At 42.9% G+C, this 25,649-nt stretch overlaps 1 protein-coding gene and 1 long non-coding RNA gene across 3 annotated transcripts in view; one reads left to right on the top strand and one right to left on the bottom strand.

Moving 5' to 3' along the window:
- The window catches only part of CRTC3 (CREB regulated transcription coactivator 3), a 95,195-nt gene that overhangs the window by 36,598 nt on the left and 32,948 nt on the right, over positions 1-25,649 (bottom strand). For both annotated transcript variants that reach the window (XM_070570977.1, XM_070570987.1), the window contains exon 3: positions 3,585-3,704. In XM_070570977.1, coding sequence (XP_070427078.1) covers positions 3,585-3,704 — 120 coding nt within the window. The remainder of the gene's footprint in view (positions 1-3,584; positions 3,705-25,649) is intronic.
- On the top strand, positions 8,725-13,361 carry LOC139075315 (uncharacterized). Its single transcript, XR_011525577.1, has 3 exons — positions 8,725-10,618; positions 11,768-11,924; positions 12,954-13,361. It is a non-coding gene; the product is annotated as an uncharacterized lncRNA (long non-coding RNA).

Raw genomic sequence — 25,649 nt, 5'->3', positions numbered from 1 at the left:
GACTGTCCATGCCAGTTTCCTAGATATACCCTCAAACAGTGTTGGGAATACAAATCAGAAATTTTCTAAACACTTGTTTTTCTTTCTAAAACACACTTCTTTTAGAGGAAAATATTTTCCATGATTCTTCTGCATGTCCCCTTCTTTTTCAGTGTATTACCCACAGGTCTGAGACAAGACTACATTTGCTGCAAATTGATGTTAATAGTTCAGAAACTCAACAAGACAGTGTTTGGGACACACATTTGCTGCCCTTGAGGAGTGAGGAGAGAGGGCTGCTGAAGACATAAGCGGCTGGAGGAAGGCAGAAGAGCTTCTATCCAGAGTTCTCAAGCCCAGGCCCCAGCCAGCCACCAGCCCGAGCAGTGCCTTTCCTCTGCCTCGAGTGCAGCCCGAGGACTGGGCCCAACTGCAACAGAGCCCTGGTCTTTTCTTTTGGTGGCCACCCAGGCCAACAGAAGCCCACTGCACTAGTATTCTGTGCACTTATGGCCGCCCACTGCAGAAGGAATCTCCCTGGGCCAGAACTCTGCTTGTGGCAGCTGCCCACTCTGGGAGGAAGCTGGAATATTTTTTAAACAATATGCATTTTATTTGAGATCACTGTATCACAGGACTGAACCCTTGTCTAGGCCAGTTTGCCTGTTCTAAAATAACGCCCAAGCCAAGAAACAACTGTAAGAAGAGAATCTGAATGTTTTTTTCTTCTTGATCTAACAAAGATTCAAACCAGTGTTAATACTTTCAAACAATAAAACTTCATTAAGGGGATAATAGACAAGTGTGAAAGGCAACCATTTTAAGCAAATTATTTCCCAACGAACAGAATGCAGGCCATGGAAGGAAAGATGGTATCACAGACCACCTCCTCCAAGTTCTCCTAAACATATGAATATCATCACCTAAACATATTAGTATCATCTATATAAAATCATCCTACTTTTATATTTTACTAGGAGCTCATGGCCCCTTGATTTCTCCAGAGACTCGCTGTTCATTAAAGGGCAGGCCTACACTAAGGGACCTTTTTTGCATCAGCAGATGCCCAGTCCCAGGACCCAATTAGGTGCTTAATAAGAGAACGTGAAGAGATGTCTCATGGTCTGTGAACCAGACTTGCACTCTCTGATGAACAACTTTAATTTTTCTGTATATTAATTTGGTTTTTGCCTCTCCTTCCCTTACGAGTTGATCTGCTTTGCTCCTGCTCTCACAAGTTGACCCATATATAGGGTCAGGTTATGCCCTATGATAAAAGACCGAGTCCTCTGAACACACAGTGTAGTCTCCTTCCTGGACTTTGCACAGCTATTCCCTCTGCTGGGAACACTCCCTCTCCAGCTGTCTTCCTCTCTCGATATCGCCTACAACCATCTGAAGCTATTTTTCTTAATGTTTTTTTTTGCCTGTTTGCTGTCTGTCTTCTTGCACAGGATTGTAAACTCAAGAAGGCAGGGACACGTCTGTCTTATTCACTACCGAGTCCCAGTGCTTAGAACAGTACCTTGCACAGAAAAGGGGCTCTGTAAATATCTGCTGAATAAATGAATTTATTATCCCTTACTTCTTACTTATCCTTCAGGCCTCAGATTTTCCTCCCGGATGCCTTCCCCATCCCCATCAGACTGGTTTAGGCTGCCCCTCCATGAGCTCGCACAGCCCCTGAGCTGCCTCAACTACAGCTCCCCACACCATGCATGACCCCTTCTTTGCCCAGCTGCCTCTCCCCCTGAACTAGGAAGAACTTGAGGCGGGGGTCATATTGTCTTCGCCACTGTATCTACGGTGTCTAAAATGGGGCCTGACACTAGCAGATATTTAAATCATTTTTCAGTGAATGAGCATTCTTCTCTGTCACTTTTCTTCAATCCTCTCCTTTTCTAAGTTATTCCTTTGGTTAAAAAAGCTGTGGGTATATGTATATATGCAGACTACACTTGCTGCAAAAAGGATCTGGGATAGCTATAAATATATAAATAGCTATAAATACATATAATATTTAGAGAGAACAACTACAAGAGAAAGAGGGAAATGAGAAATCAGAAAAACACATATTGTTAAATCAAGCAAAGAAATACTGTCTTTTGCTTGAAAATTCCAAGCAATTTAAACAATGGTTTGACGTACTACTCCGCCCACACACTGTGAATTAGCTGAAGAATTGCCTCAATTCTCCTTTCCCTTTTGCATTCTATGTAAAACATTCTATGTTATTACACATTCCAGAAAGGAATTCTCAAAACCAGTTGTCATCTTCACTTTGCCAGATAATGGCCACATAATATACAAAACTGGAAGTCAGGGTATCTCGGTGGACCAAATGTAGTGTGTCCCTGGGGGTGGACGTGGGGGGAGAAATAAACGTTCCCTGGGGTCATTATCCTTGCCTCCAAATGGATGAAAACTGCAAGCTTAAGAACAAGAAAAGTAGCAGTTTCCTCTGTGTGTCCCCACAACTCCTCCCACACGGTCTCTCTTGCAGGTGGCCCTGGGAATAACTCAGTGGTAGAGGGAGGGGAGGGACCGGGGCTGGGGAGTCGGCTTGAGCTGAGCTAAACCTGGGTCCCTCCAACTTCAGCAGTGGAATCTTGGGCAAGTTACTTTGAAACTCAGTTTCCTCACTGGAAAATGGGGGTTAAAAAAATAAACTACTCAGTGAGTTTTGAGGACTAAATGACATAAAAATTGCCCAGCCCAGTGCCTGGCATGAGTAGGTGCTCAGTAAACAGGAGTGCCCTCCCCCCACTTCCTGGTTTCGATGCTTGTGAAGCCAGCTCTGCCATCACTGCCAGGAATTCAGCTCTGCAGTCAGTCTCGCCCCGCCTCTCTTCGCCTTCCTCCACCCCTGCCCGTGAAGAGCCGAGTGAGCGTACAGGCCCTCCTGGCACACTCACTCTATGTCTTCTCCCACAAAATCCATCTCAGTTCTGTGTCCCCAGAGCCCTCAGCACAAGGCTGGTCACCCATGAGCACACTCCTCCCCCGCCCCTGAGAAGTACTGGTCAAATAGAATTGTCAGATGAATTCACAGTCTCCTCTTTATTCCTACTTAACAGCACAGGGTTTGGTCTAAGTGTACATCACTGTACGAGAATGTTCCTAAATACCAGCTTTATATTTTAGTTGTCCTTTATTGACTTTGAAACTTCATAAATAGAAAATCAGACGAAATTTCTTCTGTAAGTTCCAAGAGCAGGGTCAACAGAAGTAAAAATAAATCACATATCTGAATATCTGTTTTAGTTGGACTAAATCCCTCTAACCTGATTTAGGGTCAGGTTTAACTGACATTGCTGATTTCTGAAGAAAATGCTGAAACAGCCTTGCAATGGGCTCAATTCCCTCTTGTTTATGCTCAGTTACTTCACCAAGCCAACGTTTTCATAAAGTAAGCATCTACAATGATCTTCCCAAGTTTTGCCCACAGAGGTGTTTCTAGTGTCCAACTTACTTATTTTTATTGCCTTCGTTCATCAGATAAAACGAAGATTTTAGGTCAAAACGGAATGGCAGGGAAGATAAATCCGGAAAACCTTGCAAACATTTCCAAACGTATGACCTCCTCAGACAATGAAAAAGGATATCTGTCGCCCTGGTTTGTCCCCAGACCGTCGGTGGAGGGGGTGGAAGCGGGTCCTGGATGGCCTCTCCACCAGCCCATGATGGCGAGTCCCCCGTAGGCTATCAGCTTGGTGAAAGGACGGCTGCAGAGAAAAGGGAAGAGGAGTTGGCCTGTGATCATGACATTGCCACTTACCTAGGAACAACGATGATAACAACAATAGATTAAAGATGGATTTTAATATTTTACTAGTGTACACAACTGTGCCTTAAGTCAAGGTGAATAAAACAACGCAGTACATGGAGCTGCTTCTACATAATTACAGAATAATTTAAAAGATTCTTTAATGTGTTAAGATGAAAGCTGACAGAATGATGTATGAAAAGCTGTCACAATTAGGAGTGGAGAATCAGGGGAATAGATTCATACATCAAATCCCAGAAACCAGGGGCTGGCTCGTGGCCAAGTGGTTAAGTTCGCGTGCTCTGCTGCGGCGGCCCAGGGTTCAGATCCTGGGTGCGAACATGGCACTGCTCATCAGGCCACGTTGAGGCAGCGTCCCACATCCCACAGCTAGAATGACCTGCAACTAAGATATACAGCTATGTACGGGAGGGGGGGGGCCCGGTTTGGGAAGATAAAGCAGAAAAAGAAAAAAAAATCCCAGAAACCAGGAAATACCCTTGAAAGTAAAAGAGGTATATTTAAGAAAGAAAGAAACTGGATAGCTACAGTACCCAGTATTCAGAAATACAGATACAGTATCCAGAAATAAAATGGGATACCTACAGACTCTGTGGTATTTGTTCTGCATGGTGTCTTTTCAAAATTTTTATTGAATTGACAATGTACAAAAATTCAGTAGGGGGGCGTAGCCCAATGGCATAGTAGTTAAGTTCATGCACTCTGCTTCAGTGGCCCCAGGGTTGTGGGTTTGGATCCTGGGCGTGAACCTACACACTGCTCATCAAGCCATGTTGGAGTGGCATCCTACACACAAAACAGAGGAACACCGGCACAGATGTTAGCTCAGGGTCAATCTTCCTCAAGCAAAAAGAGGAAGACTGGCAACAGATGTTAGCTCAGGGACAATCTATCTCACCAAAAACAACAACAAGAAAACAGATTTGAGGCTTTTAGTAAAAAATCAGAACATCTTGGCCACACTAGTCCCACATTCCCAACATGACAATAATGGGCTGAACTTGAGAATGGCTGCTCTCTGTAGGTAGGACACCCACTCTCATGCTTTTTATGCTTGCACCAGACCACTTCATTGACTCAAGATGTTAGACATTTGAGTTTGTAACCCCTGAGTTAAGGAGAGAAACAAGAATACTATCTAAATACAAGCGGAAAACATGCAACTTATTATTCCCAAAATGGCACAAACAAAAGCATAAACAGATTCAAGATAAATCCATGGTCAATAAATCCAAAATTCTTTATTAAGGGATGCTTGAGGTATATTCTTAACATTTTTTGAGATGGGTATCATAAAGGAAAACCTTTTTGGTTGTGAAAGACCAAATACCAGGCTGGACCATTATATCTCACATAATGGGGAAATGTGTATACATATTATGCAAGAGATGTGCTTGTGAAATATACAAAACCAGATTTTCTTTTAGGTAAACTGAACCATATGTGAAATAGGTAGTTACTATGAAAGGAATCCTATGAGAATATGTTTTTATAGGGGACCTTTCTTTAGCTAAGAATTGATCGCTAATTTTTTTGCTGTTAAACATGGATTTTCTCATACAGGATTTGGGAATTACTCCTATTTCTTTTGAGGGGGCTGATAAAATGTCTGAACTAGTTTAGTTTAGCAGTTCCAATCTATTTTTACAATTTAAATCTATTAACTCCTAAAATAAAGAGATCTAATAAAAGAACAACTTCTGGGCCTGGAAGACTAATATTCACTGTGACAGGTAAGCTGGACATTGATCTCAGACAACAGAACACACTCTCTAGGGCATGACAAATTGAAACACCTTTGTTCATCAAGAGGATGCATACCCACAGCACACTTTATTATCAGAACCTGTTTACAAAATAGACATAATTAAGAGACAGATGACTTTGTTCCAGGATAAAAGAAAAGGGAGCATTCTCTGGTGATACGGTCACATATTCTCTAAAGTAATGTTAAATGTATTTGAAAACAGCACATTTTCATACAGGAGTCTTAGCACAACTACTGCGGCCTGGGCTCGTACAGCCCACCCTCAGAGGAGGGGGCTGAGGATCTTGAGAAGGGGTCCAAACAGCAGAAAGCACAACAGAAGAAACATCTTCTGGACTTCCTATCACACATGCGTTTTCTATTCACCCTTGCCTTGTCTGCACTAACCCTGCTGGCCCAAATCCTGTATTACCGCTTGGACTCAGTTTTGGGGGATAATCTGTGCTTACATTTGGTATTTTCTTCTCTTCCTCACTGTGGGCCAGCTTCAACTCTCTGCCCCTGTAGTAGTTGATCTGATCTTCTTCCAAACCATTTTTGGCTTTGGCCTTCTCAATTCACAGGGACCTGCCTTACTCATCAGATGAGCTAGAGCAGTTGTTCACTCAGGGAAGCTGGGCACTGGAGGAGGTTTCAAAGCAAAGGAGCCTGTCAAACACTACAGTGTTTGGAAGCTGGCCTAAGTCTCTGGGTCTCAAAAACGCTAGTGCGAAATGGACACATGATTCTCCTGGTTCCACCAATTGCCAATCTTTTGCTTGCTGAGGGCAAAAATTCTGTTATTTAAAAATGTATTTAAGTCAACTTTAAAACAAAAAAAAGAAGTAAAACCCTGCCACCCTGAAGGCAAGTACTTCATTTTTTCTGATCCTTTTCAAGTTTTAGCCATGGTTTTATCCAAGTTTTACATGGTTGTACTCACTTGTACATATATCTTTGTGATCTATTTTTTTGTACTTAATATTACTGTGTAAACAATTTTCCACATATTATATAATCCTTAGTCATTAATTCAATAATTATACAGTATTTCGTTTCTAATGTTCATAAAGCCAACATTCCATGTTCCAGTTCAAAGAACATGTGATTTGGAGTCAAAGAAACAGTTCAAGCCCAGGATCTTCCACTTACTAACAAGTTAACTTTGTCTTTCTTTTCTGTAAAGTAGAAATGATGATGTTGATAACTTCCTCACAGGCTTGTTGAGAAAACAAAATTAGATCATGTATGCGAACACTGCCTCATCCCAGGGATACTGGGTGCTATAGACTGAACTGTGTCCCCCAAAATCCAGAGGTTGAAGCCCTAACCCCCAATGAGAGTAAATTTGGAGATAAGGCCTTCAAGGAGGTAATTAAGGTTAAGTGAGGTTACAAGGGTGGACCCTGATCAAACAGGACTGGTGTCTTTATAAGAAGAGACACCAGGAGCACGTGCACACAGAGGAAGGGCCACGTGAGGACACGGGGAAGGCGACCACCTGCAAGCCGGGAATAGAGACCACATCAGAAACCAAGCCTGCCAGCACCTTGATTTTGGCCTTCCCAGCTCCCAGAACTGTAAGAAAATAAACTTCTATCACTTTAGCTACCCAGTCTGTGGTGTTCTGTTAGGGAAGCCTGAGCAGACTAAGACATTGGGCATTAGGAGGATGGATGTCCAAGGGGTGAGACATTAGAAAGAATCTTGTTAAAGGTGAGGTCATCCTACAGTCCTCTCATGGACAGCAGGCATCATCGTCAGGGGCTTCCCCAGCATTCTGAGACTCCCAAAGCCTCCCAAGGGACCTAGATTTCAGTTAAGCACCCATCTGCTGGCCATGTCATGTCACCTCTAAAGTGACAGCCTGGGATGAATGGCTGAAAAGAATGCTGGCAGGGCCTCATGACTTGCTTTGGCTAATGGCTCATGGGCAGACATGATGTACATCTTGTCCAAACAGAAACTCTCATGTTCTTTTCCTTCTGCCACGAGAATGTCATGTCCCAAACAGGGGATGTTCCTTCAGCCTCAGCTGCAGAAGGATAAGATACATGGAGAAATGAGCAGCAGGTGCCCTGCAGCCACCAGTAGGTAATATGAGTGAAAAATAAATGTTTGGGGAAAGTCCCAGAGTTCTTGGCTTGGTTGTCACTGCAGCAAAACTGGTTAATATGGTAGTGAAAGCAGAGAGAGACTGCACTGAGATGGAGAGTCTCATTTTTCTTGAAGAGCAACAAGGGAAGTGTAAAGTCAAAAGAACTGCAAATTGGTGCCTTGGTGTTTGAGGAGGGCCTCAGGCTCAGGCTGTGAAAAGCACCATCCTGTTTCAGAACACGGCACCCAGACATTAAAAGAAGAAGATAGGGCTCCCCCGCTTCCATATACAAAAGCTCCTCCACATCGATGCCTGGGATCTGGTGCTGACTACCCACAGGTAGGCCATCAGCAAGGCAAGGGCAACACAGAAGATGACTCTGAGAGAATTTCCAATAACATTCAAAGGGTTCACTCTGGGAAAAATCAGAATGTAGCTGAATTTCTTTACCTTTTTGTTTTCTTGTTTGTTTTTGGGTGGCTTAGTAGTTTTTATTTACTTTACTTATATATATATATAGGAATAGGAGGTCCATTATCTCTTCAGGGCCTAGGCCAACACAGGTCTTAATGTGGGCCCCTGGTACTAGGAAGCAGATGGGAATGGCACACTGGCAACGACAGTGCTCTCAGTGCAGCCCGAACACTGCAGAGGTGCCAGCACCAGCAGCCTGGCAGTGAGTTACCACCAGGAGGCTCAACCAGCAAGCTCAGCAGCACCCTCTGCTAGAGGGTGGGCTATCGAATTCTGTTTCACATTGTGACCTAATTGCCAGGGGCTGAGCAGGAGGAGAAATGACTTAGTGGTAACCCAAGGCAGGTGAAAGGTGCGTTCTGGGCGTTAAGTCACCAAATCTGAGAAAGGGCAGACTGAGGACGGAGCACAGAACACCAAGGTTCCATGCGCCTCAACACTGAAGCGCAATGGTGGGGGGCGGGGGGCTAAGGGTGATTCCTGAGTTGGCAACTAGATGGCTACAGCCAATTCTTACTTAGTTTATGTGGTTAGGTGTGGGGGGCAGGGAGGAGGCACAGCCAAAGTGGTTCAGGTACCTCTGGGAACTAGATCTCCACCTGCAGAGAGCTCCCACCTCAGGCTCTCCTCATCTTGCAGGACTGCTGGTTCCTGAGGGCTTCTGAAAATATCTCCATGTCGATGGCAAATTGGTTCAGTTTTGCAGATATTGAGAGTGGCTGACAGGGTGGGGATGACACAGCTAATGCTGATGGCAGAACTCTTTCTGAGATGAAACAGGACATGTGAATCTTCCAAAAGAAGCAGAGTTGCAGATTTCCAGGCAGAAGTCTGGAGCTCATGGCAGACAGTTCCATACTCACAGAGCACTCCCCCTAGGGACCTCGATCTTATTCAGGCATCTTTATGTCTAGGCACCCAACTGCTGCCCACATCCGTCACCTGTGAAAGCTGCAGCCTGGGATGGATGGCTGAAAAGTTGCAGCTGGATTTTTTCCTTTCCTGGGAGAAAGATTACTTCCTCTAATTAGACACTACTGATCTATCAATGTGACCTATATTTGCATGAACTCCTTTAGCAGACGTACCACACTGCTGCCACGTCATTAAGTTTGTGGTTAATTAGAAACCCCAGATCTTTCTCACATGACTCATAAACCACAAGCAGATTCCTATTAAGCCCATGTTTACTCATGAAATGAGCTGAAGTCTGAGAATTGGAGAGTTTTTTATTGTCAATTCAAGGAGATTATCATTATTAAAGGTATATATGCTACAGTATATTCTTTACTAGTGAACAACCAAGCCACACTTTTTTCTTCTGCAACAAAATCAATTCTAGCTTATGGTTGTATTTTGAAACAATGTTATTAAAAGCAGGAGAAATATAATTTGCAAATTCCTTCAAGTGAAATATGGATTTCTAAATGCTAATAGGATGACCAAGTACATTCTTACATGTAAGAAGTTCTACCAAGTTTCTAAAAATGTATTTAAAAACATATAGAAGACCAGGATTAACCATTTAAATGGTTTCTTTGAAAAGTCTTGATCCAGAATACCAGAACATCAGCATCTTTACAAAGAGGTGCCTAATAGATATTCTCAAAGGAAGCAATTCTACATAAGACAACTCTCAATACCTTCATTTGTAGAAATTACGATGACTAGAGAGCAAGAAAAAAAATAAACCTCCTCTAAGAGTAATAAATATTTTTCTGGAATACCACTGTCAATACTAGAAATAAGGTACTGGCAGGGAGCTTTGACAGTATGGAGGAATTGCACTGGAGTGTGATGTCACCATTATTTTATGGTATGACACAATGTGCTAGCTTGAACCAGGGGTCATTCATTCATGTGGCAACTTCACCCATCTCAGCAGCAAGCCAGGAAGCAGAGAAAGTCTCTAAGCAACAAAAACACCTAAGAACTCTCGAGAAGAACACTCAGAATGGAGCCCATTGGATTCTCCATTATGCATCGCCCAAGTCTAATCAATGGGGCCACCTCATTTTCTAGCCCCCAGTGGGTGAGAATAAGCTGGGGATGAGCAAAAGAAGGGCCCAAGGGCTGCTGGCTTATCAGAGTGAGCTATACAAATAAAAGCCCAAGGACTGCTGACCTCAGTGGAATCCAGTTCCATCCTTTCCTTCTAGAGATGAGAAACCAAGATCCAGAGAGATGAAGTGACTTCTCTGCAGGTCACACAGCTAGCAGCAGCCTGAAAACTTGAATTCAGCATCCCGAGCCTTATCTAGTGTTCTCTTCACCTCGCCGTTTTGCCTCCTTTACTAATTAGCCTACATAAAATCAGTTATTTTTGAGATTGTAAGTGGATTTTTGCTGACATATACTGAAAAGAGTGAAGATATTAAGAAATTTTCCAGATAAAATTTTTTTATGTCCTTGTAAATCTACTGAAGATCTAAGATTCAATTAAAGGATAATAACCCTGCTAAGATATCTGACTATCTTGTAGCATCAACAGCACATCTACAACTTGCTAGTGGATCTAGCGGTCTCATTCCAGGTAGGTGTCTAACTTCTTATTTTATAAATGGTTAGCTAAAAGTCCCAAGACTATTTATTGACCATATCATGCTTCCTCCTACGGAATGAAGATGCCACCTCAATCACTCTAAATTCCTCTATACAGCTGAGTCCACATCTGTTTCCCCCATTCCCAACAGAGCTTAGGTGGGATAGGTGACTGGTTGAAATTTAACAGGTGGGAAAGTTACTAGATAGGGTGAGTTAATGCTTGGCCCTGAGGTCACACTTACACTCACTATTTTGCTCTACAGGACCTCCAGCTTGCCCCTAATCGAGGTCAATTCTCTTCAGTTCTTGGTATATGCATAAGAGACTTGGCCCCTCGCACTGGGTAAACTTCTCTTGGGGAAGAGTGGAGATTTAACTAGCACAGGAAATAAGGCAGCTTCCTTGAGCCTGTAGGCCTTTTATTTATATGCAGGCTACAGTTAATGGAAGACATCACAGGCCCCCTCTTTTAATAAGGGCAAGTCTAACAAAGGGACAACTGTGCCTCTCTTGGAACTCAGCTGGAGATCATTCCAGCCACAGCCACACCTCCTTTGGTTCTCACGATGAGGGGAGGGAGTTGTAAAGACCTGCCCACAACAGAGAAGAGGCTATTAATTCACTGCCTTGGAGTTAAATGGACCGTTTTAATTTTACCTTGTAAACTGAGCAGAATAAAAAGGATTTCATAGCTTAGTTAGAGACTCTATTTTACTACCATGAAAAAAAAATTAAAGAAAAATTCAAAATACTTTACAAATCTGCAGGGTCAGACCTGCCAGCACCCTGCCAGCCCTCCCTGATGCAGCTCCCCAACCTCTTCCTTTACCCTCTGTGGTGTCACAACTGGGCAGGAGCTGGTGCTCATACAGGCCAGAGGGCCAAATCTCGAGTTCACAAAACTCCTTTAGGGCTCCTAATTGTTCTGGGAAGAAAGCAAGGCTGTTCTCCCAACAGTCCACCAGAATTGCACTATCTTCAGGGCTAGTCTTAGTCCAGTGTGGCAGGGTAGTTTGACCCTCAGAGTCCCCGAATTACCCGGAGGTGTAGTTTGTTGTGTTTTTTGTTTGTTTCTTTTTAACATGGAGGCTATGCCTTTTTTTGATCAACTGAATGTGGGATGTGATCTTCTCCAAAGGACCAAATGATTCCTGCTGTGAGGATGAAAAGAAGACATGAAGAGCAAAGCAGACCAGAGAAGGTGCTGGCACTTAACCTTCCAACCTGAGACTTGGCCTGTCATCATGTCTGTGTCCCTTGTGTTGCCCCTTCCTATCCTTATTTTTAAACGAAAGGTAAGAGGGAAGTAAAGTCAGCAAGATAAACTAAGCTAAAAGATCACTGTAAAAAATGACAGAGACAAAATTGTTTTTTAAGGCAGCAAAGGTCCAAACACAAAATCAAAGCAATCAAAATGACCTCAGAGGGCTAGATGAAATAACCTGTCAAAATAAGAAATAACAACAAAGGATAAAACATGCCTAGAGTGTGGGGTCTAGGGTTCATGCTGGGGGCTCCTGTTCAGGAAGAGGCAGATGACAAGGTCAGTGTCCCAGGTAGGGCTCACACACGCTCTCGCTGGACAGGTCAGTGTGACACTCTACTGACCCAGCGGGCTATAAGCAATGAGATCTGTCATCCTGCCCCTAGCATCTTCCCTCTCAGCACCATACAGTGTCTGCGACAGTACATGTCCAATACATGTTTGGTGAGTTATTATTATGTTTCTAAATAATTGGGCTCCCAAGCAGAGTGGATGTGTACAGGGTGTAGAGAAGACCTTAGGAGCTCTGTTTCCACTTAGCTTTCAATTTTTTGTGTACATGACACAACAGTAGTGATATGTGTATATAATTTATAAACAAAACAAACATACCCAGATTGGGGATACAAAACTCTTTTTTACTACTAGGATGCATGATCAAAAAGTTTAAATGACACAATGCTGATTATTGAAACTAGTGATGGCTATATGGGAGCTTATTACTCTATTCTTTCTATTTTTCCATAAATTTTCCATAATAAAATGAAGAATTTCAACTTCAGATCCTCAGGGATGGGCATGGGCACAGCAGGGGTTAATGTAGACCCCAAGCCTCTAAAGCCACATTGCTGTCTTTCCAGAAAATGCCACACAAGCCCCACAGAGGTAGAAGTTCTAAACTGCCTGTTCCTATCTCCACCTTCCTGCCTGGTGCGACGTGTTTGGTGGAGAGGGAGGCCTCCTGTTAAGTGTAGTTCCCCTTTTAACTTTGCTACGGATATGACCGTGACCAGAGAGATTAGTTCCGGGTGAACTGAGTCTGCCCATTTATTTCTTCCAGAAGCTGACTGCTTCTTATGGCGATGGCAGAATGATGGAAAGGAACTGCAGAAGGGAAGAGCTGGTTTTCTCGAGCTAAGATTTGAGCAGTGACAGGGCAGAAGGAGCCTGGCCTACAGGCAGGTTAAAGAGGAGAGCAACTGGCCAACAGAGTAAGGCCAAAGGTGTCCTTGGAGGCCAGAAGGGTCAGGCAGGCACTTCAGGTCAAGAAGGAAAGGAGTCCAAGCACCTGATCCAGCTTCTTCCCATCACCTGCCTCTTCCTGCCAAAGGAAATGGTGGTAAGAAATTCTGAATCACACCGGACACACCACTGTGATTAAACGTAGTAAGACATTTCACTGAGTTTAGAAACCATCTTCCCTTTTGCTGGCAAGCTGTAATAAAATCATTTCTCTCCTACCACCTTGCCTCCCGACTTACTGGCATGTCTTGTGGTGAGCAGATGACCCCCACTTCTTGGGTGGTAGCAAATTTGGCAACTCTGGTGGGATCTTGAGTCCTTTTCGTGGACAGTCGACCTCAGACAGGCAACCTGTTGGGTAAGTCCCTAGTGGCCGCCAAGGCTCTCTCTGTCTTGGGGAACTGCCCTTCCTGCTTTTCCGTACTGACCCTGGCTGCCTCCTAATGCTGACTGCGGTAGGAAGAGAAATGGCTGCATCTGGCGAGTCCATGGGCTCATCTGGAATACAGTAAGTCACCTTGGGGATGCCCGTGAACTTCCTTCGCCTCCATCTTGGGTCCTTTCGTTTACAGCAGGGCCATCTGGGGTCCAATAGGACCATCTGGGCTTGCATTTGGAGTGGGAACAGTTGTAGGACTTGCTACCCTAAATCTGAAAACTAGTTCACTGGTGTCTGGTTTTTCTGTGTCTGAGTTCGTAAATAGCTTAAAATTGGCTTTTTGGGGACTGCGTTTCTTGGTGATCGTAACAAAGTCTCTTTAGAAATTACCTTGTTTGTTGCAGCCACCTTAGGAAAAGCCCCCTAAAATGGGGATAACTGTAAATGGCTGGCAGGATAAGCCAGGATAATTTAAAATTACAGTAGCCACTTTGGGCTTCATTAGAGCTTTCAAGGAGAAACAAAGAAATCCTTAAAGAGCCAATGGCTCCACCTTTTTATCTAAAGCTTCCAGGAGCTGTAAATGCTTACAGACAACAGCAGAATCTTACCAAACTTGTTTTGTGTCCTGAGGGCTTGGCTGGATAATCATCAGGTTGGGGGGTCCCAAAACTACAGTGGGACAAAAAAATGCGGTTGCACTCCATTTTGTGGTTAGAGATGGTGGGACAGAAACACAGGTTGCACTCTGGTCTGTGGCTAAGGATCCCACCAAACTGCCTCAGCCTCAGGGAAATTACATTAGCCATTAGAAGAAAGTCTTGGCTTGGTCTTAATTCAAGGGTCTTGGTTTCATAGATGCCCGAAAATTTTCACGATCTGGTTCTAGCTGCAGCATAAATACACTTTTGACCAGTCGTGTCTAAATTCTGAAATAATGGAAAGCGCTAATTTGATCCCCACCTATAGCCTCTTAGGCTGCATTTCCCCAAATTGGGCAACTTTTAGCTACAAGTATGTAGTACGAACTACTGAGTATTCATGGGTTTACTGATCCTTTTCCTCCCAGAGATAGTCACTATTTTTCCTAGTTCTGTCTTTTGTGTCACTTGTCATAAAAAGGAAAAACCACAGGGCAAGAAGCAGGTATCTCTATAAGCATATTGTCTGGGAATATGGGCACAAGGTGAAAGCTGTTGCTAAGGGCATCTTGGAAGCCAAAAAGGCTGCAAATTTGGTGGGCATGGGTCAAGCAGTTAAGAGCCATTAGGGCACTTGCCACCTAAAGAAGACTCCCATGAAAGGATGAGTTAGTCACAGAATGGGGTAGATGACACAGGTCCCCACCAATGTCAAGAAAGTGTCCGTGCAACGAGGTACTCTGTAAAACCACACACAATCCCAACCCCGCGGTACCTCCCTCCTAGGTATAATTTGGCTCCAAGAGACCCAAGGCTTAACTGAAGCTGTTAATGTGCATGTAAGATGAGCATTGTTTCTTTTGCCTTGCTCTATGTCTTGAGAGCTTGGCTTTGTGACCTCTTTGGTCTCCAGCATCCAGAGGACACACGTACCGGTGTGCATTTTGTCAGTCAATCAAATAGACTGGGGTTCCAAGAAGCACTCTCTGTCCAGCTGCATCAGCTCTCGGGTGAGTTTGTCACAGGGGTTCCAGTCGCTTTCATAAGGGCCTTTGTCGTCTCAATCTCCGTTGCTTGTCAGTGCACTACCGCCTGTGCAGTGGAAGCCTTTGCTTTCTTGGACTGTTTTCGGGAGAGAGCTTTCTGGTGTTGTGAGGGCTGCTTCTTTTGCACTCTCTTTCAGGGATACCTCTTGTGTCCATGGTTAAGCTGTAAGAGGCTTACTGATTTGAGTCGCTATTAAGATCCTACTCATCAATATGGCCAGGCAAAGGATAGTTTATTGGAAAAACTTCTAAATCGGAAAAAATTTTTAGAGAGCTCTCATCATAATTGTTTTATTGATACCTATGAAAAGACCAAATTAAAAGGAAATACAAAAATACGGACTAAGCGGCGGCCCCGTGGCCGAGTGGTTAAGTTCATGTACTCTGCTTCGGCGGCCCAGGGTTTCACTGGTTCAGATCCTGGGTGCAGACATGGCACCGCTCATCAGGCCATGCTGAGGTGGCCAATCTTTTTTATTTGAGGAAGATTAGCCCTGAGCTAACATCCGTGCCCATCTTCCTCTACTTTATATGTGGGATGCCTATCACAGCATGGCTTGATGAGTGGTGCCATGTCCACACCCGGGATCCGAACGGGCGAACCCCAGGCCACTGAAGCGGAACGTGCTCACTTAACCGCTGTGCCAGCGGGCCAGCCTCTGAGGTGGCCGATCTTCAAAAATAAAAAATAAATAATGACTGACCTTAGAACCCCTCCTCTCCTACCACCTTGCCTCTCGACTGTTGGCATGTCTTGCGGTGGAGACACGACCTGCCCCCCTCAGGCAATAACATAACTTGGAATTAAAAAAAGAAAAGGAAGAGGGGATAGATGAAACAAAACTGACAAAATGTTGAAAATTATTGAACCATGGAGGGGTAGAGAAAATGGGCGAAGGTGGTCAAAAAGTACAAAACTTCCAGTTTTAAGATAAATGAGTTCTAAGAATGTAATGTACAGCGTGGTAACTATAGCTAACAATACTCTATGGTATATTTGAAAGTTGCTAGGGAAGTAGATCTTAAAGGTTGTCATCACAAGTAAAAAATCTGTAACTATTTGAGGTGACCAATGTTAACTAAATTTACTGTGGTGACCATTTCACAATACATATATATAGCAAATCATTATGTTGTGTACCTTAAACTAATACAATGTTATATGCCGATTATATCTTAATACAACTGGAAAAATTTATTGAAACTGGTGATGAGTATAAGGTGGTTCATTATTCCATTCTTTACTTTTGGGTATATTTTAAATTTTCAAAAAAAAGTTTAATTTTTTAAAATTAAAATTGTGATACTGTAATAAATTAAGGGTGACTTTTTCAGCTTTAATCCAACAACTTCAATAGACATACAAAGAAAGAGATGAAGGCTAAGTTATCTACCATAAAGCCAGCAAAAATTATTACTGAAATACTTCTTTTCACATGACTTTAAAGGACAAAATAAGTGTATAATTTCACAAAGGAACCAGAAAATTGTCATAAGAGAAAAAGTTTCTGGAGGGAATAAAATAGTCTGGAATACTTAGATATAACAGCACATGGCAATTCTAAATAAAGCATTTTGAGTTAGAAAAAAAAAAAGTACATCCTGTTTTTGATTTAAAAGAGCAGAGGGTACTTTTCCTCATCTGGCTGTCTGCTCACAAAGAGGCACACACAGTGTCCTGTTCTATCTGGATTCATACAGTCATAAGAGCTAGGAACGCCCTTACAGGTCAGTCAATCCAACCACGCAGCATCCTGCCAATGGCCATCCATTCTCTGCTAGACCCCACTGGAGATGGGAACCCACCACTTTCCCAGGCAGGCCACTCCTTTTTCATACAGCCATGCATGCTTCTGGTCTGTTTTCCCTTAGGCTGAGCTGTAAAAGGTCCTTGACAGAATCTCTTGGGGGAATCTGCCCAGATGAGAGGTTTCTAAAAATTCACCATTGTTAAGTTCATTCTTCTCCATGAGGAACCAAGCTACCAAAAGTGGAAGAATAGGTCCATGTGACCAGGATCTCCATTTAATTTGAGTTAAAACTGCAAATGAGTCTGGTTGATTATTTGGAGACTCCGAGTTAAGTTGGTTTGGAATTCCTTTTGTCAACCAAATAGAAAAACTGGCAGAACTCATAAGGAGGAAGCCTTTTCTTCTTATCTGCAGGTGCCCACCTCTGCCAACAGGCAGGGTAAGGAAAACCAACCTTGAGCTCAGACCAGAGCTGCTGAGAGCCATGCTGAGGCAGCCCTCCTCTGGATGGGTAAATGGGCTACATGCCTGGGGCAGCGCTGACTGTTTTTGGGTTCCCAACACTAGGGCAGGGTCTGTCCCTCACAAGGAGGATGGACCTTTCTCCAGTTCCGGCCTGTGACCGGAGGGGTAAGCCAGGTTGGCTCTGCCTATGCAAGCTCAGGAGGCCTCACTTTGGGAAGAGGAAGGAGGGTGGAGGGATGTTTCATTTTGAGCCCACAGCCCAGCCCAGTGGGGCCTTGGAAGCTACTGAGCAGCCAGTGATAAAGCTAATGATTTGGTCCTCCCTTGGCTCCCCACCAATAAGAACCCAGGAAAGGGAATGGTGGTGATCAACCAGCATCCTCAATCGCCAGAAGAATGACATAGTTCAGCTGACTCAGATTAGGCACCATCAACACAGAACCAACAAGGTATATCCCTCAATTTGGGGAATTTACCTGGTACCCTAAAAAATGGATAAGTAAAGTTAACATGTGTGAATTTGGTTATTTTTGTGAGATTTCAAAGTATTGAGGTGATTTTTCCATGTCATGTGATGCTCCACAGTGGGGGTGTGCAATCAGCATGGAATATAGAGACAGAGATTAAAAGTGAAATATGTTTAATCAATGCAGTAATTCAGCCATTTGCTCTAAAGCCACAATGAAACTTACTGAAAAATGCTAAAGAATTTTCCCCCCATTTTCTGCATATTTTGCTTGTTTGTTCTTGGGAAAATTTTTGAGATTTTTTGGAAAGGTTTTGGAATTCCTGGGAATAATTTATAATAGTAATGGAGAGACTGATAATCACAGGATTAACTGTCACTGGGATGTGCCGCAGCTAAGAAGGGGAGAGATGGTGCGAGGCTTCTGCTTGTTTCAGGATGATGACTGCCCCCTTTCTCCTTTCCCTTGCCTATAAACCAGCTTTAGAGCTGCAACACTGGGATTTACAATAAGAAATATCTATTTGGTATTTGTCCCAGTTTCTGGCACAAAGCTTCTAAAACCCTCGGGAATTTCCTAAGTGATGAGAGCAACACAGCTGTCTTTTTTATGTTAATGAGGTGACTGAGAACACACCTAAGGGTGGGGGCTGGTGGTCAGGAGAACCCACCCTGAGATTAGAGGGTTGGAACCTTGGCTACGCCCCATCCCCCTACTCCCTGGAGCGGGAAGCAACTGAAGTTCAATCAATCGCCAACGGCCAATAATTTCATCAGTCATGCCTGTGAAATGAAGCCTCCACAAAATCCCAAAAGGACGGAGTTCAGCAAACTTCTGGGTTGGTTACCATGAGGAGATTTGGGGAGTGTTGCACTCAGAGGGCATCAAAGCTCTTCATCCCTTCCCATATACCTTGCCCTATGCATCCTTTATCATATCCTTTTATAATAAGCTGGTAAACATAAGCAAACGTTTCCCAGAGTTCTGTGAGCTGCTCCAGCAAATTAACTGAATCCAAAGGGGGAGGAGGTCACAGGAACCTCCGATTTGCAGCCAAGTCAGACAGAAGTTGCAGGTAAGCTGGGGACCCAGCCTTTGGACTTGCCACTGGCGTCCTAAGTGTGTGTGTATTAGGGGCAGTCTTGTAGGACTGAGCCTTAACCTGTGTAATCTGATGCCATCTCCAGGTAGATAGTGTCAGAACTGAGTTGAATTGTAGGAGAATTGCTTGTTGGTGTGGGGTACCACCACACCCTCCTATGGTGGAACTAGGTGCAGAATCCTTAACAGCCCAGGCAGCCAAGCTGTGGCTAATAGGGCCAGGATGTACCAGGCCAGGTCGCAGTCCTCTTTCCTGAACCAAGATCCAGGACTATCCACTTCCCCAGGGCTGCTGGTCTCCAGTGAGTAAGAATGGAGAAAAGGCAAAGATCCACACCTCACAGGCATAAAGAAAGAGTTTGCGGGGCCGGCCCGTGGCCGAGTGGTTAAGTTCGCGCGCTCCGCTGCAGGCGGCCCAGTATTTCATCAGTTCGAATCCTGGGCGCGGACATGGCACTGCTCATTAAGCCATGCTGAGGTGGCGTCCCACATGCCCCAACTAGAAGGACCCACAACTAAAAATATGCAACTATGTACCAGGGGGCTTTGGGAGAAAAAGGAAAAATAAAATCTTAAAAAAAAAAAAGAAAGAGCTTGCTTCTTAGTGGTTCTTAGATGTGAAAGAAAAGACAGACCACAGACACTTACAGCCCTCAGCAACTAAGGAAATTCAGGTTCTGCTGGAACCATTACTTTTAAAGAGAACCAACTAGCTTAGATCAACTTACTTGAATAAGTAATATATTTATGTTCTTAAATAAAAACTATAAAGATGGACAGGGAAGAAGCAACCTCCCACTCTTGTTCTTCTACCCAGTTCCTACCTCCCAATGGGTAACCAGATCATTAAGTTTCTTGCGTGATTCCTTCCAAATACTGATTATGCATGCACAGCAAATACGAATATACACTATTTCTGCTCCTCCTTTTTTACACAAATGGTAGCATACTAACACACTGTTCTGTACCTTGCTTTTTAACTTAATCTCCAATTAAATTTCTAAACCTGATTCCAATTTCTTAGTTCTTTCTCCAAATTTTCTAAATACAAAAATAGCCAAACAAAATATTAGAAAACTCAACAAAATTAAAAGTTGAAACTGTCAGAGAACATCTATCAACATTATAACTGAATTACTCTCTTCTAGACAGTTCATGCTGGCCAATTTTACTAAGCCCTTATATCCATCTCAGTACTGCCTGGTCCTCAAAGACTAGGATCACAAACCTCTTGCCCTCTCTTGGCTCCCTCCCAGCTCCATTTAACCACAGCCAAGCTTCTCCCATGGTGGGGGCCGGGGGTGAAGAATAACTCGATGCGTCATTCTTCTCCTCTTCACCCGGTGCTTCTTCTCCTCTTCACAGCCAGGCTTCATGATGAAGGCGTTGCCTCTACCACTTCCTCAATTCCCATTCACCTCAGCCCCCAACCCACCCCTCTACTCCGCTGAAATTTCTCTCCCCAAGATAACTATGAACTTTTCTTGTTACTAAATCCAATTGGACTTTTTCAGCTCTTAAGTTACTTGACCTCTCAGAAGCATGTGAAATTATTGATAATTCACTGTTTTGAAAACGTTTTTTTCCTGGTTTCTGTGACTCCATGCTCTCCTGGTTTTCCTCCTTCCTCTTTGGGTGTTTCTTTCCAGTCTTCTTTGCGGACTCCTGAGCTTCCTGACCATTCTTTAAACGCTGGGGTTCTTCAGGGCTCCATCATACAGCTCTGTATCTCCAGCCCCGATCTCTCTCCAAAGCTTCAGATTTATATATTCAACAGCCCACTGGACAATTCTTCTAGGACTGCCCGCAGGCATTTCAAACTCAACAGGTTTAGAAGTGAATTTGTCATCTTCCTCTCAAACCAGCTCTGTCTCCTGTGTTTCCCATCTCTAGGAATGGCATCACCTAAGTGCCTAGCCCAGGAAGCTTGGGGTCATCCTTAAGCACTTCCTCCCCGATCTCTCCCCATTCCAGACATCACCAAGTCACTCTAACTTTCTAAACATTTCTCAAACCCACCACTATCCTCAATCTCCCGTCTATCCACTCTCCCCAGGATTACTGCAACAGCCTTGTAATCGGTCTGTCTCTAATCTTGTTTCCTCCAACCTAGTTTCTATACTGTAGTCAGAGTAATCTTCCTAAAACACACGTCTGATCACATCACTCAGCTGCATAAAACCCATTAATGCCAGGATTTTTTTTAAAAGATACTAACAAGCTGATTTTAAAGTTCACCTGGAAAAATAAACGTGCAAGAAGAGCCTGGAAAAAAACACTGAAAAGAAGCATGAGAGTGAATTAACCGTATCAGAATTTTAGAATGTAAAATAAAGCTACAATAATCAGTTAAAACAGTGTGGCTCTGGTGTATGAACAGACACGTAAATCAATAAAAGAGAATAGGCAGTCTCAAAATATAAGCAAATGTGGGAATTTAGTATATAATACAAGTGGCATTTGAAATTAGTGGAGAAAAGATGATTTTTCAACAGTGTTGGGGCAACTAGCTAGGAAAACGAGAACAGTGGTCAGATCTACACTGCACACTTTATTTTAGCATAAGCTCCTGATGGATCAAAGATCTTAAATCTAAAAATAAAGGTACAAAGTATTACAAGAAACAAAGGGAAGAAGACTCTTTAGCATAACAAAAAACCTAGAAGTCATTTAAAAAACTAATTTTTTTAAAAAAGATTGGCACCTGAGCTAACAACTCTTGCCAATCTTCTTTTTTTGCTGTTTTTTTCTGCTTTTTCTCCCCAAATCCCCCTAGCACATAGTTGTAGGTCCTTCCAGTTGTGGCATGTGAGATGCCGCCTCAACGTGGCTTGACGAGTTGTGCCATGTCCATGCCCGGGATCTGAACTAGCCAAACCCTGGGCCACCAGATCAGAGCATGCGAATTTAACCACTCGGCCACAGGGTTGGCCCCCTGAAAAACATTAAATTTTGATACATAAAAAATTTAGGGGCCGGCCCTGTGGTCGAGTGGTTAAGTTCTCACGCTCTGCTTTGGTGGCCCAGGGTTTCACTAGTTCAGATCCTGGGCACGGACATGGCACAACTCGTCAAGCCACGTTGAGGCAGCATCCCACATGCCAGAACTGGAAGGACCCACAGCTAATAATATACAACTATGTACTAGGGGGATTTGGGGAGAAAAAGCAGAAAAAAACAACAAAAAAGAAGATTGGCAATACTTGTTAGCTCAGGTGCCAATCTTTAAAAACAATTTTTTTAAAAAATTTAAATGTCTGCATGGAAAAAAATCCCATCATAAAATCAAAAGACAAATGGCGAACTGGGAAAATATTTACAATTCATATCACAGATAAATGTTTACTTTCTCTAAATGTAAAGAACTCCTAAACAAAATCAATAAAGAAAATAACCGCCCCAAAGAATTAAGGGTAAAAGATATGAATGGATTGTTCTCAGTAAAGGTAACACAAATGACTCATAAGCATAGGGAAAAAAATGCACCACACTCACAATAAGAGAAATGGAATTTAAAACTACACAGAGGGGCTAGCCCAGTGGCACAGCGGTTAAGTGCACGCATTCCACTTCTCAGCAGCCTGGGGTTCGCCACTTCGGATCCCAGGTGTCGACATGGCACCGCTTGGCATGCCATGCTGTGGTAGGCGTCCCACATATAAAGTAGAGGAAGATGGGCAGGCATGTTAGCTTAGGGCCACGCTTCCTCAGCAAAAAGAGGAGGACTGGCAGTAGTTAGCTCAGGGCTAATCTTCCTCAAAAAAAAAAAAAAGAAAAGAAAAACTACACAGAAACATAACTTTTCATCTATAAGACTGACAAAGATTAGTTTGATAAAACACTGAGTCAGGGAGGATGTGGGCAAACAGGCACTCTTATACATTGCAGGTAGCGAAGTAAACTGGTACAACTTCTATGGAGGGTGAACTGACAATCTATCAAAACTATAAGTGCATATATTCACTGCCCCAGCAATTCCACTTCTAGAAATTTTTCTTGCAGCTACAGTGCATGTGTACAAGGTCATTCATTGCAACACAGTATATTTTTAAAAGTCTAAATAAATGTTCATCAATAAGGAACTTGTTGAATAAATTATGGTAATCCATACAACAGAATACTGTGTGCTCAACAAAAAAACCCAGAAGACGTATGCTCTTTGTGAGCTGATACGAAAAGATCTCCAAGATACATTGAGTGAAAAAAGCAAAGTTCAGAAATGTGTATGGTTAGCTACCTTCTGCGTAAAACGGTGGGGTGAGGTGGTTTATATATTCACATTTGCTGATATCTACATGAAATGTCCCTGAAAGACTGAACAAACACAACACTGCCTGTGGGGAGTGAACTGGGTGACTAGGACAGAGAAGGAAATGATACTTTTCACTGCACATTCTTTTGATTATCTTTAATCTTGAACTACATGAATATACATACCTACATATCTATTCAAAACACAAATAACTAAAATTAAAATCAAAGAACATATTATAAAGCCACAGTAACCACACTGATGTGGAAATGGACAGAGGAATAGACAGCCATGTCAACGGAACAAAACAAAAGAAAGAACCATATAAAAAATAAATTACTCAAGAATGACAATAGGTTGGCCAGAGAGGTAAAAAGTGAGGTCTCTGTCTCAAGGGTCACTTCAAAATAAATTCCAAAGTAATAACAGTATTAGAGTAAAGTATGGGTTAAAAAAATGGGTGAATGTTTGAGAAATTTTGAAGTGATAAGGCCATTCTAAACACACTGCAAATTATGACATAGAAGCCATGAAAAGACCAACACGTTTGCCCCATAAAAATTAGAGCAGAAAACTCCCAAACAAACTAAAGTTACTAAATGGAGAAAGTGTTTGGAATATATATGCGGCTGTGATAGACATACTCTAGGGTGTCCCCAGTGAAGCCCCGCCTCCTGGTGTTCAAGCCTTTGCACAACTCCCTGCCGCTGAGCGTGGGCAGGACCGGGACTCTCTTCTGACCACTAGGATATGCAATAGAATCATTATGTTTTGATAGTTAAGACTGTATTGCTTGCAGAGGTGCTGGGAGAGTCTCCTCTTCACTGGCCTGAAAGAAATGAGCTGCTATGAAGGGAGTGGCCACGCTGGAGAGGCCCACATGGCCAGGAAGTGAGGGTGGCCTGTAGGGAGCTGAGGGGAGCCTTGGGCAAGAAACTGATACCTCAGTCCTGCAACCACAGGCAAATGACTTCTGCCAACAACTCCAGGGAGCTTGGAAGCGCACACTCAATTTAGCCTCTGATGAGACCGTGGCCTTAGCCGGTCTCTGGATCGCAGTCAGGCGGGACCCTGAAGCAGGAACTGAGATAAGCTGTAAGGAGACTTTTGACCTACAGAAACTGTCAGATAATACAACATGTGTTGTATTATGTCACTAAACTTGTGGTAATTTGTTACACAGCAACCGAAAACAAAAACCCCATTTCCTTAATATATAATAGAGAATTTTTATAAACCAATAAAAAGATAAAGTACTCAACAGAAAAACAGGCAAAAGACTTAAAAACATAGTTCTACAGAACAGGAAATACAAATGGCCAAAGAAATATAAAGAGATGCCCAACTTGTCTTTTGTGTTATGTCCTTAGCAATTTAGAAGAGAGCCACACACACGGTGCCACTCAATATTTATTTGTTGAAAGAATTAACAAATTTCACTCATACTTAAAGAGATGCCAATTAAAACAATGAGATGCATTTTTTACCCATTAGGTTGGCAAAGATGAAAAAGACAGATACAACTGGAATTGACATTTCTCCAAAGATGATATGCAGAGTTCCAGTGAGCATAAGAAAAGTTGTTCAACATCAATATCACTAGAGAAATGCAAACCAGCCACAATGAGCTATCACCTCACACACATTAGGATGGCTACTATCAAAAACACAGAAAGTATCAAGTGTTTCGAGAGGATATGGAGAAATTAGAATCCTTGTGCACTATTAGTGGGAATACAAAATGGTGCAGACACTATGGAAAACAGTATGGCTGTTCCTCAAAATATTTAAAATAGAATTACCATATAATCCAGCAATCCCACTTCTAAGTATACATCCAAAAGAACTGAAAGCAGGATTTCAAAGAGATGTTTGCATACCCATGTTCATAGCAGCATAAGTCACAATAACCAAGAGATGGAAGGAACCCAAGTGTCCTTTGATGAATGAATGGGTAAACAAACGTGGTATGTTCATACAATAGCATACTATTCAATCTTAAAAAAGAAGGAAATCTTGTCACATGCTACAACATGGATGAACCTAGAGGACATTATGCTCAGTGAAATAAGCCAGTCACAAAAAGACAAATACTGTATGATTACACTTATATGAGGTACCTAAAGAGGTCAAATTCATAGAGAGAGAAAATAGAACGGTGGTTGCCAGGGTCTAAGGGGAGGGGCAAATAAGGAGTTGTTTAGTGGGAATAGAGTTTCTGTTTTGCAAGATGAAAAAGTTCTGAAGACTGATTGTGCAACGATGTGAATGTACTCAACACTACTTAACTGTACACTTGAAAATGGTAAAGATAGTAAATGTTATGCTATATGTTTTTTACCGCTATTTTTTAAAGTGAGTACATCCCATGGTGAAGACAATATGAAGAAATAGACACTCTTATAACGCTGG

The sequence above is a fragment of the Equus przewalskii genome, chromosome 1, assembly GCF_037783145.1.
Source record: "Equus przewalskii isolate Varuska chromosome 1, EquPr2, whole genome shotgun sequence".
NCBI lineage: Eukaryota > Metazoa > Chordata > Mammalia > Perissodactyla > Equidae > Equus > Equus przewalskii.
Note: the sequence above shows the minus strand (reverse complement) of the source record. Positions and strands in the feature narration are given on the sequence as shown.